Below are 12460 nucleotides of genomic sequence, written 5' to 3'. Positions count from 1 at the left end.
ACCCTCTCCACACGCTCACCCCTCATTCTCTCTACCTTGCGTTCTGTTGAAGTTAGTATAATGTATTATTAATCTTCATTTGAATTTTATTTCTCCGCCACTCCTTCTGCTCAGACTGCTTATATATATTTTTTACAGGTGAACCTGTTTGGAATAGCCACGATTTTGGCAGAATTCCACGCAACAGGCGGCGCTGTGACCAGCTACCGGCTGGAGCCGGCCATGTTGCTGCCCTACATGTCGTCCGCCATGCTGTTCCAGCTCGTCTGTGAAGGTGTCTTCTGCCTTTTCATCCTCTTCTTCGCCGTCAACCTCATCCGAGCGTTCATCAAGGAGAAGCTAGCCTTCTTCACAGGCTTCTGGAACCTGGTGGAGCTGGGCATCGTGTGCATGTCTCTGACAGCCATCGTCATCTACTTCTATCGGCTGATCGAGACCAACAAGCTGACGGCCCGGTTCAAGGAGACCCAAGGCCTGGACTACATCAAGTTTCAGTACGTGGGCTACTGGAATGAGCTGTTCACCTACATGGTGGGCTGGACGGTCTTCTTCGCCACGCTCAAGTTCCTCCGACTGCTCCGCTTCAACCGCCGAATGTCCATGCTGGCCTCCACGCTGAGGATGGGGAGAAAGAGCATGCTGCACTTCGGCATCATCTTCGGCATCGTCTTCCTGGCCTTCTCTCAGCTCTTCTTCCTCAACTACATGACCGTCGACATTCAGTACTCCACTTTTGTCGGCTCCGTCGTCAGCGGAATCCTCATGATGATGGGCAAGTACGACATCTACACCCTCATCATGGCCGAGCCCGTCTGGTCGCAGGTGAGACGCGCAGCAGTCATGTGACATCTTTCGGATGAGGAAGTTGGGGTCTATGTGCAGAATGACTAGGTTGATGAAGACTGAAAGTTATTCTTGGATTTTAGGTTTCACCTGCTGGACCTTTTTTTGTTTAATCTATATTCTGCACTTAATTTTATTCATTTTTTTTTCCTTTCCTTTCTGTTTCTGACCACCGTTTACTTTCATCCAGATCTTCGTGATTCTCTTCGTGGTCTCGGTGGCCTTCATCCTGGCCAACATGTTCGTTACTATCCTGGAGGAGACGTTCGGAGCGGTTCGTGACGACATCCAGAAGCAGAGCAACGACTATGAGATCGTCGACTTCATGTTGTCGCGCTTCAAGCAGTGGACCGGCCTGGCCTCCAACAGGCCCACCACCCTGACCCCGGACGACCTGAATGAAATGCGTCACCGCCAGGTAGGCCCTCCATAGCCGTTAGCCATGCACCGGAGGTTCAAATACCTAGAGCAGACCTGGGCAAACGCCGGCCCGCGGGCCGGATCCGGCCCGCCTCCTGTCTCTGACCGGCCCGCCCGCTGGCTCGCCCACCAGTAAATATACTATATATACAGTATTGGGTAAAACTGAGTTAACTATATTAGTCCGGCCCTCTAGAACCATCCCAGTTTCTCATCCGGCCCTCTAGAACCATCCCAGTTTCTCATCCGGCCCCTTGGGAAAATTAATTGCCCACCCCTGACCTAGAGAGTAACTAGGTTTTTGTATCTCATTACATTCAACTTATAAAAGGTTTCATCATCTGCTATTGCTGTTCTTAGAACGTGGAAAAATGTTTAGAACTTCTGTGCGCGTGCGTACGTGCGTGCGATCGAGTGAGTGAGTGAGTCTAAACGAAGGAAGATTTTCATAAGTCATTTTTCCCCCACAGTACGCCAAAGAGGGAGCTCTAGCGGGAGGCGACTCTAACGTGGACAACTTCCCGAGGCGCATCGACCGTCTGCTGAACTCCATCTCCAATGTGTACATGAGCGACCAGGAGTCGCTTGGCGCGCTGCTCGACAAGAAGACCTTCCGGGGCAGCTCGGTGGCGCCCTCTGGCACGACCTTTGTGCGGTCCGGTGCCTTGCCTGACCCCGGGGCACCACCAGGTGGAGCGAAGCCTCGATCTGGGAGCCTGGCTAAGGTGCACACCCACTGAGCTGCCAATGAATCCTGCAAGCCACTCCTGAGCCAGTCAAGCGGATCTTACATGTCCCGCGCTTCTGGACAGTGGAAGATGCTGTCCCTGTACACTAATAAATGCTGAGGACTGTTCAACACTGAATACTACTGGATCCTGTCAGATGCACACTGAACACTGCTTACCATTGAACACTTTACTGGACACTAATTGACTCTGACACTGCTAATCACTTGACCGTTAACTGGACACTGCATACTGCTCCTCTCTCTCTTAAGCAAGGGTGGGGAACTGCGGTCCGCTAAATAATTTTATTCGGCCCGGCCAAGGCAGCAAGTTTAGGAAGTCTATGAACTTTTTCATAGTAACATAAATTTATATTAAGGTAAACATAATTAAAACGTAAAGTTTGATGGGCAAGAAAGGAACATCTATTATGGGATAGACAGGACACATTTGAGTACAGACACCGGTGTTTCTAGTCGGGTGTCCACGCCCGATATGGACGACATTGGAGAATTATGGATGTATTTTCACTGCACAACCACAAACAGAAAACTGTGCTTTAGGAAAGAAAGATTTTGTTATTATATACTCTGTTTCCTCTGGGCACTTTCTAATTATAAACGCGTATTGACAGACTCCAAACAGTTGTTTCGATGTAATTTTCATTTGAGTAGAGCATTTTTTTATCACACATAATTACAAAAGTCAGATTGTGGTGATTCAGAGGACAGCAGTGCCAGGCAGGGTGGGATTGTATACGTTATAGAAGTCTTAGCACACTATGACAAAACTACAGAAATATAACCAAACGTAGCAGGATAATATTTAAGTAATTTTGTATGGTCTACTAATGATATTATAAATATAAAAATATCCCTTTGATGAAGAAAGGTTCCCCACCCCTGCTCTAAGGACACATAATTCTGCATGGCTCTCTTCTCTGCCTACTAACAGACATTTTAACGGACACAGCAGGACCCTTCGACTACTGGACTCAGATTGTCAAAGACCCAAGGACAGCTTCTCTTGTTATTGTAGGCGCGGTTCTTACACAGTGGATTGACATAGATGTATAAATAAAAATTAGATAAAGTAGACTCACTGCAGGCGGTAATTGTTGTATCATAAGCGAAGAAGAATGAACCTTGTCTTTTTATTCCTCTCCTTTCCACCTCCCCAGTAGATGTAAATAGACTCTTCCTTCTCAAATCCTCATCAGCAAGAACCATATCCGCCATATTGATACGTGCCGGCACTGCGCATGACAATGATTACGTCACACAAGTACTTAAGTTGTCAGCACAGACCACACTGACAGGTGGTTCGTACCTCCACACTGACAGGTGGTTCATAAAACGGGTAGCAGGCCAGGTGTACGCCGAACTGGGGTATTGTCAGGCAGAAAACGGAGTCGACCCTCGACTGCCGACAACAGATTACTTACTCTGTATTCCGACTAACTAACGGTCTCTCAACGTCTCAGAGGCAAAATCTGCTTGCAGGCTTGGACAAAGCAAGCTTTTATTCCTGCCGATATTACCGCCAACCCATCTCCTATAAACTCACATGTACATGTTTATGAAGTTTGAAACATATCACGCTTATAAAGCAATGTATAAGGTTTACAAAAGTTGCAGTTATAAAAAAATTCATATAAAGTTTGTAAAAAAAAAATATATGTGTTAAGTTTACGACATATCGAGCGTCTAAAAATATTTGTGAAGTTTACAACATATCGAGCTGATAATGATATTTTTAGGCGCTTGCAAGATTAACAGATAGTCAAATGGATGAGTGGACTGACATATAGGAATATTCCTCTCTGCAGGACCTATGTTTTAATTAGTATTTTTTTTCTTATCGTGTGGTAAATTTAATTTATTGTCATTCGTTACACCAGACAGACATTTAACTTCATCTTGAATGAAGATTCAATAGGGGTTTCAAACTTTTGGGTTTTTCTCCTTTAGTCTTCAACAACGAAAGGTGCAATCCTGGATATCGTTTGTATTAGTTACCACAAGTTAGAGACTAGTTGGCCAGTTTGAGTTGTATGTGTCAAATTGTATTCAATGCTTCTGTATCCTGAAACTACTTCTCTCCGTCCGCTCCTTTAATGACCAGACCATTGAAGACGAGTTCAACATCTGTGCAATCTCTCCGCCGTCCATGTTCTTGAGCCACACACTACTAATTTCTATATGACTTTTTGACTTTTGGAATTTATATTTCTGAAATATTTTACGACCTGTATTTGAAATTACAGTGTACCTGCCTTGACAAGATCTGTCCAAAATATTTTGAATATCGTGTCATCATGACTTAGGAGTATGTGGTGTATTTTCGAGAAAGATTCCTCTTATGGGCATACTACATACAAAAAACGGATTTCTATGAAAACTTTCTGGTTATTCAAATGTAAAATGCACAAAAGCATCATATATGCTGGTAGGCTGTATAATAAAGAAGCTGTTTTGTTTAAGTTATATTTTCCCAAATTTCGGTTTTCCGTAAATCCAGTCTCATAAACACCGCAAGCATGCATATACACATCTGTCAAATCGCTGTTATTCACGTGTAACTAGGTGGGTACATTTACAGTCACACCCGGTCACACTAACGGGCTCACTCAAATACACACAAATCTCAAATCACAAAACCAAACACACGCACACGCGTACGTATATAAAAAAAATTATAATGCATCGGAAATTATATTTTTCCTGAATTCCTATTTTATTTATTTATTTGCTTTTTCTTCTTTGCAAGATGGTTATTTCCTGTTCCTTCAAATTATAAACAATGTCTTCACAAATAAGTTGTTACTTATGTAATTCTATTCGCTGTTTGATTTTAATTTTAATGTTTTGTTTTTTTTTTTGGTAATCTTTAGTCTTGATTGCATTAAAATAGCGCATAACTTGAAAAAAAAGCAACTAAATGTGTGACCATAGGGTCAGTATCTGTAGTATATGCTTTCCTGCTTGTTATCAAGACTATAAAGGTTTTGTTTGTTGTGATCGGATTATTATTTTCCTTAGAAAAACTTCGCGACAGTTGTAGTGGTCTGTTTGAAATCGTGAGATAATGAAGAAGTGACCTTTATCGCTCCGTCCAGTTTGTGTACAGAAAACTGACAATGTATGTAAAGATTGCTCTATGTGTGACCTACGCGCAGACTTGATTGTTCTCGTCTAGCCGTTAGTTCGTTGATTGATTTCCCTCCACTTGCATGTGCATTACCTGCACGATGTGCACAAGTCATTCACAACCTGCCCAACGCAACGAGGTATTGCCCTCTTTTTTTAGTTTGTTGTCTCACTCCGCCAGCTGCAAAAAAAGTTGTGGCGGAAGTCGAATCACGACAGGTGTGAAGCGACCAGAATTTTCTCTTCAAAAAGTAGTTCTACGCCATGTTGGCAAATGCATTTATGAACTCTGCTGTCTGAGTCCACCTTGGTTGTTTGTTTTTGTTGTTGGGGTTGCGGTTTATTTTATGTGTCTGTTCAATTCAGGCATCTCAATTAAAATGCGTTCCAGCTTTTGAATGACATTGTGCAGATGAGTAGAACATCACTTGATAGTTGTCTTTGTGTTCACCTGCATCTTGTTATTGTACCACCACCCATGGACCTCCTACCCCTCGAACAGTGGTCTGTCTGCTGCAGATGTACATTTAGGAACAAATATATATATAACTGTATATGTTGTGTGATTTATGTATACTGTGTACACTGTGTTACTGCTGTGTAGGAACACGTAAGAAAAGTGTTTAAAAACCATGTAAAATAGTACATAAAGAAACAGTACATGTTAAGATTCTCACTTATTGATTGTTGAACTGCTGAAATAAAGCAGCAATATAAAGAACCCAGTTATGTTTCTACTAGTCATGTCAAAACAGGTTTCTTTTGCTCTTGCATGTGTATGTGTGCGTGCTTGTGTGAAAGTGTGTGCGTTCGTGTTTCTGTGTTGCGCGCGCGAACAAAAAGCGTTTGTGAGTTTTTAATATTCCTTGTTGGTTAAAACTCTGACGATTTATGAAGAATAATTTGGAGGAAGGATGGGAAACGAGGAAAGGGGAGAAACGAGTGAAATGCTGTTCGGAAATGCCTCACCGTCACCTCGTGTCGACAGGTAGCCAGTCTCAATGACAGCCATAGGTAAAGGGGAGGTAAGGACATGCTGGAAAATACTCGCTGGGATTGAAGGAGTGCATTCCCTTGGCTAATCATTTCCATCAACTGACGGAAACCATCTGCCAAGTGTGAAAAATCATCCCATCTCTTAGGTCGCATCCAGGGCAGATATACCTCACATTTAATGGCTTGGTATGCCTGTCTGTTTCATTCATTGCACAATCACCAACGTTCCACAAACAGTGAAGGTTCAAAATAAACATTTTATTTTCAATAAATACATGTATAAAGAACAAAAAAGTCGTAAAAATAGAACAATGCTACTTTAAAAAAACGGACGTAAGGCAAAGGGAGAAGATCTTTTGTTTATCATTAAAAGTGGTGTAACAAAAGCACTCTTCTTGCCAGTGAAAAAAGTCTGGGTGAGTGAAAACCGTAACATTATCAACAAAATCTTGCACCTCAAACACAAAGATGGTCATTGTCAGCAGAAGACTGCTATGCTCAATTAAAGCCTCTGGGTCGCTATTATTATCTCTTTCTGAAGTTAAAGGTTTACAGTCACGTGCAATTTCACCCCTCAGGCCATTGACTTTGGAACATTGGGACTTTGGCGGGAGGTGGGGAGGAAATTCGGTGTTTCAATCCTATCGCTTCCCTTTAGGGGCGCTAGCTAATCTGTGGTTTCGTTACAAATTTATTGCAGAAAAAAACACTTTGCAATAAATAAAACATATCTTCTCTAATTTCGCAAGAAATAAACAAATGCACCCATATAAGAATTAACTAACGCACTGACGTCTTTCATCATTGAAAACCGCTGTTTTATTCATTGCTTGGACCTAATTCTGATAACAAGTAATTCTAAATAGGTCTAAATCCACGTAAACATGTCAAAATATGCACAAACATTTTATCTGAGAATTATGACAAAAAATCACTAAGGACGACATATAACTGAAACATTGTAGGGCTAGCGTCCTGCATTCACATGGCCGAGTAACGAAAAGCCTTCAGACCAAAAGATCTTTTTCAACTTCAGGAATTCGTTTTCAAAATGGGACGATGTGGTCTAATTGTACTCTGGGGTAGAAGGATTGGTCATGGCTGTAAGTACACGTTTGCCGAATGTTACAGTTAGTAGAATGTGAATTATTTGGGTTTATCTTGACTCTTTTCGTGGTTGCGAACAAGCTTGCTATTTGGGGAATGTAGAGCGAGCCACTCATGGCTCTCAAGCATTTCAGAATCAGAGGTTGTTTACCTGTACACTTTAATAATACATGTGCCTATACGTTGGTTCTAATACCTAAGACGATGTACACCACTGACGCAAAGGTTTTGTACTAAAAATACTAATTATGTTCTGTTGACACCATAGCAGCTATGAACTAACAGGTGCTAACATTTTAAGCACAGTGCAGTTAGGTGGTACAAACACAAGAACACTATCTCCCCTGCAGTGACATCCATCCTTTCTACGGGTCTATACTGTCAAAGGTCACCGAGGAAACTCCATCGCAGCCACTGTCAACCTGGACTCTCACCTGACCACATTTTGACCAGGGCTTTCCTATCTCAACAAGATTTTCTGCAAAACAGCAGACTTAGCTGCCCTAAGTTTCGTATCATACCTAGTGAGGATTGCATATGTTGACTGTCTTGTTGCTGGAAATAAATACGTATAAAATGTCTACAAGATAGTAAACGGTTCTTGGCACAAACCTTTGCCAAACCCCTCCCGCAGTGCCATGCCCTGCTGTTAGAGACTGATTATAAGATCACAAAGCTCCTCGTTTTCCCTTAACCCGCTGACTTGTTCTGTGCTAGTTCTTGTGTGCCTTATCGTAGGTACCCGCGTTCTTGTAGTCCCCGACATACCCGGAGCTGTCTACAATGTCCTTGCGGCCTTCAATGCCCTTGCCCTTGCCGGATTCGTCAAAACGGCTTTTGTGTGAACCGGTGTACTGACTGGAATCAGTCAGCCGTTTGACCACATCAGCATCGCCGCCACCCTGGAATCATTCAAAAGGGAGGGTTAATAAGGTACTGTACCGACTAACCACAGTCAGAACACCCTTTTATCCAATAGGTCTTTACATACCCAAAATAGTTCATGAACGCTAATCAAATTAAGAAAAATAAACCTCTCACAAATATACAGATCTGAAAGTTGTTTCCCATACCGGTGTATTCATGAGCTTGTAGTGCATGCTCAGTGCGTTTTTAATGTTGATCGATACTAAAAATAGCAACTAGAGGATCTGAAGGAAGAGGGAAAAGAATGAAAGGAGGATGAAGGGTCGACAAGCCGTGGAAGAACTCACTGTAGGAGCGCTTTCCCATTCCTTGCACTTGGCGGCCATCTTGCTCTTGAACTGAGCGAGCTTCTCCTGCACTGCGGGGTCGCTGTGTTCTTTCTTCTTCCCGCCTTTCTTGGCCAGGGCCTCCGCCGCCATTTCCGGCAACATCTTGGTCATGAAGGTCTCCAGGTCTATGTCCTTCCTGTGACCACAATCAACTGAATTATGGGACTGGTGTGACACGGCATTCATTGCGCCCTGTCGTCTGACAACATCCCTTTTGTGCCCTTTATGAGTAAAGCATCATTTTAACTAAACTCTAAAGTCCAAAACAAATGAATGTTGTAAAATATGATACGTAATTACGGACAAGTCCTTGATGTAATTAAACTCTAACGAGTAACATAAGCGAGAAGATCGAGGGTGTCGCGAGGTTGTAAGACTTACTTGCCCTTGGGGCAATACTTGGAGAAGGCAATATCGGCGGCGCGACAGTCGTCCTTGCTCATTCCCAGCGTGTCCTGGAACACCTTGGTGGCCGCCTTGTTGTTAACCTGCTTCTTCTCTGCCTCTGACAATTTCTTGCCGCCAGCGGCCTTTTCCACGCACATCTGAACTACTTTCCTGGACAGCTGCTCCACATCACCGTCTGAGGAAGCCATTTTGCCGGGATGTCTCTAGAAACTGCAATAAGTCAAACCCAAAATACGATTGTTCATTAACAAATCTCTGCATTTTCTTCATTTGTATAATCGAGCCGGCTTAACGAGTGCCATTTTGCCTGATGTCTTTCGTAACTGCGAGAAATAATACCAACAACACGACCGCTCACTCGCGAATCTCAATGAATTATGGACTATGTTAACCATGCTCATTTATTCACGAGGTCAAGGTCACAAAGGGTCAACAAACGTCCCAGGAGAGGTCGTTCCCTTCTGAGTGCCAGTCCTGTTCACTCTATGTCACATATCGATTGTCCGGTACATTATACAGTCGCGATCCGTCTGCCAAGCACTCTCTCCAAAATCCATTTCCCGCTGACAGATATAATCACGAGTGAGGGATGACTGACAAAAATATGTCTCACTGATGCCGCCTCGGTACAGCCTACGTGACTTCTTCCAGTCGAAAGAAAGTCAGATTAATCGAGAGGATCATTGATGTGATTGGATGGAGGAGGAATGGCGCATGTGTGCAACGACCTGCACATCACTGCCTACATTCTGTAGTCTGAAACAACGACCCTAGAACTGAAAAAAAAATTAAGTATACATTGGAAAAAGAAGAAGAAACTACGTGTCTTTATATCTTTGAGTGAAAAGGTCGTCTTTTAATCTTTTCTTTTTTTCTTCTTTTTTTTATGTTACTTGGCAGTAAGGCTTTTCTTGGAGCCAGCTATTTTGCGAGGGCGGTGCCCACTTCCTCTCCTCGTTGTGTGGCACTTCAGCACTTCACTGTGCCCGTAGCAAGCGAGCCACAAAGCCAACAATGCCAGCAACAGAATAAGCAACAAAGCCAGCAACACGTACAAACATATTCTGCACCGTGTGGAAGGTACCCGTTCATTCACGTCTGTCGGCGCTCATTCTTCAGGCGGCAGCCTGATCTTTCAGCGGCCCGCGGTGAACATTCCTGAGAATAAACTGCCACATGTTATTCCTCCTGCGGATGAACACACGCTCGCGTGCATTCCTACCGAGTGCAGTTGCCGGCCCACGCCCACGCCCACGCCCACAAGGTGAGGCTGCCCTGTCAGATGCTGTTGGACAGGCTGCATGGTTGTGGCGGCAGATATCGGAGCATGCGCGCTGCTGCATGGCTGCCAAGGTCGTCTCTGTTTCAACTGATAAAGGCACTGCTTTTTGGCTGGCTTGAGGTTTTCTGATTGTATCAACCTCCTCCAAAGCTACCGACAGTCTACATTGCTGCCATGTTTTCCTGTTCCTTTTCGTGCATCGCTTTTTAATTTTTGCTGTCATTATTTGTTTGTTATTGTTTTCGTTGTTTGGATTTTAATCATATCTGAACGCTATTGGTCCAGATCTTTTCTGTAATTATTAAATTACACGGTGTTTAAATCAAATGCATTAATGGTTTGTTTACGCCAGTCATTATCTTCATAAGGAATCTGGATAACCAGTGAAGCGAGGGTAAGTTGTTGCCCTGACAACCTGAATAATTCAAGGACAAGTGTCCTATTTCCAAAATTATAAAGCGGTGTCCAAACCCTGCAGATACTGTTTTACCCCTGGATCCGTCGTTTTAAGGTGGAGGCAGAGAATCCCAGGGGTAAGGAAACCTGAAGTTATGCCTGCAGGGTCTAGACACCGCGTTTAACTTCAGAAACAACTGAACCAGCTGTGAGAAAAGGTACCTGGCCCTCTACAGGGCTGGAGAACTGGGCACCACCCTCACGAAAAGGCTGACCCTGAGGACTGTGCGGTCTCCAACATCTCCATTCCAACGCAGAATGTTTATTGAAAATCTTTGTCTGCTATACAAATGTATACATATTGTTCCAAACTCTTGCATATTTATTTAAATATTTGTCTAGAAATAGGAAGGTGTGCGTTATACAAACAGAATGGAAAGTGTTGGCAAGATCGTGTCTGAATCATTACATCACGTTTCAACCCTTACCACCTTCGTTAATGTTAATTCTGGATAGACCCTACATTTAATTTTTTTTTTTTTTTTTTTTGTACCGAAAATGTTTAATGCATTTTGCTTATAACTGGAATCCCAACTAAAACTTCGCCGCGCGACTGCAGTCTGTTTACTCATGTGTTAGACACGGCCGCCCTCCAGCAAGTTGTAGCCGGAAGTAAGCCATTCAACATTCCACACATGTAATGAAAGCGGAGAGTGTACTCAACAAGCATACTCCACGCCTTGCTTAGACAAATGCTGGTAAATTGTGGTGAGCTATATAAACTGTGCTGTCGTCACACTTCGAAAATCAACAACGACATTAGGCAGATGAGGTGTTGTGGAAAGTTCGCCATTCTCGTGTACATGCTGTCATCGACACCCTCTCACACATGCTTAGGGTCTGCTACATGAAGAGCAGGTTAAGTAGCCCCAGCACCCGGCTGTTTGCCAACAACCATCTTCACCCCTACTCGTGTAGAATCTGTGCTTTTTTCTTATCTGCCACGACGGCCTAGTTGAAAACATCTCCTTGAATATTCTAATTACATTCGTGTTTGGTTTCTAAAAATAGCGCGGCCTTCGCGCGCAAACACTTCCCCGAGCACAGCTCGATCAATAAAAGTTGATTATTAAGGGATATCACAGCGTGCGTGATATATATACAGCTAAATCCCTGTTCGGTCTGCCAGAATCCTTCATAAAGATGTTTATCTACTACATTATTATGGGGCTTTTAATTAATATGGTTTCAATTTTGTATCTTTGCGCCCTGCGAATGGACAAGAGATGTGCAGCGGACTTGAGCGGCAGACGACCGTTTACCGAGTGTGTGACGTAGTGAAAATACCAAGTTGCTGTCAAACAACACGGATTCTCGCTGTTATTTTTGTTTACGCACGCGCACATGAAGGGTAAGTAAGCAAAGACCGCACACGACTTACCTCAGTGATGTTAGCGTCGACGATGTAGTAAAGGCACACACACAATCTCTTGCCACACGCACAGACCACGGCCGACAGACACCAACTGTCCGCTTGGCGCTCAGCTTGAGTGCCGGGTGCAAAAAGTCGTCTGCACGCTCTGTCGCCAACGAAAACAATCCTTCCTGCAACTTTGTTTACAAGCGTTGCCACGCTGGAAACACCACGTGATAGGTTGTAATTTTTGTTCCTCTCTCCCCCTCCCCACTAACTTCAGGGTTCACACCCTCGAGAATATTTTTATTAATACTTGCTATCGAACGGTGCTGTTTTTAGGAAGGCAAGATGGTGGAATACTATCAGATTGTCAGATAGCAGGGAGGTAGTGTGTACTGAGAGGGACCCTCGAGCTTAGTATTTGTCAACTGTGTCCAAAGTTATGGATTATATCAGCT

At 43.5% G+C, this 12460-nt stretch overlaps 2 protein-coding genes across 6 annotated transcripts in view; one reads left to right on the top strand and one right to left on the bottom strand.

Annotated features, from left to right (window-relative positions):
• The window catches only part of LOC112567446, a 54441-nt gene extending 51349 nt beyond the window's left edge, over nt 1-3092 (top strand). For all 5 annotated transcript variants that reach the window (XM_025244163.1, XM_025244139.1, XM_025244156.1 and 2 more), the window contains 3 exons: nt 139-822; nt 1034-1261; nt 1734-3092. In XM_025244163.1, coding sequence (XP_025099948.1) covers nt 139-822; nt 1034-1261; nt 1734-2003 — 1182 coding nt within the window. In that variant the 3' untranslated portion in view covers nt 2004-3092. The remainder of the gene's footprint in view (nt 1-138; nt 823-1033; nt 1262-1733) is intronic.
• Nucleotides 3093-6373: 3281 nt separating this feature from the next.
• Nucleotides 6374-12184, bottom strand: LOC112565812 (tubulin polymerization-promoting protein family member 2-like). Its single transcript, XM_025241617.1, has 4 exons — nt 12027-12184; nt 8881-9117; nt 8458-8635; nt 6374-8145 (listed from the first exon to the last, which is right to left on the bottom strand). Exons 2-4 carry the CDS (start codon nt 9093-9095, stop codon nt 7957-7959), a joined length of 582 nt encoding a protein of 193 aa, XP_025097402.1. The 5' UTR covers nt 9096-9117; nt 12027-12184; the 3' UTR covers nt 6374-7956.
• Between the last annotated feature and the right edge of the window lie 276 nt (nt 12185-12460).

The sequence above is a fragment of the Pomacea canaliculata genome, linkage group LG1 (assembly GCF_003073045.1).
Source record: "Pomacea canaliculata isolate SZHN2017 linkage group LG1, ASM307304v1, whole genome shotgun sequence".
In the NCBI taxonomy this organism is placed as follows: domain Eukaryota; kingdom Metazoa; phylum Mollusca; class Gastropoda; order Architaenioglossa; family Ampullariidae; genus Pomacea; species Pomacea canaliculata.
The sequence above is the reverse complement of the archived record's forward strand: the minus strand, read 5'-3'. Positions and strand labels throughout refer to the sequence as shown.

Coding starts and splice junctions, on each gene's coding strand:
- LOC112565812 (XM_025241617.1), bottom strand. CDS start 9,095: ATGGCTTCCTCAGACGGTGATGTGGAGCAGCTGTCCAGGAAAGTAGTT. Junction 8,636..8,880: donor AAGTATTGCCCCAAGGGCAA/GTAAGTCTTACA, acceptor TTGTGGTCACAG/GAAGGACATAGACCTGGAGA. Junction 8,146..8,457: donor AATGGGAAAGCGCTCCTACA/GTGAGTTCTTCC, acceptor GAATGATTCCAG/GGTGGCGGCGATGCTGATGT.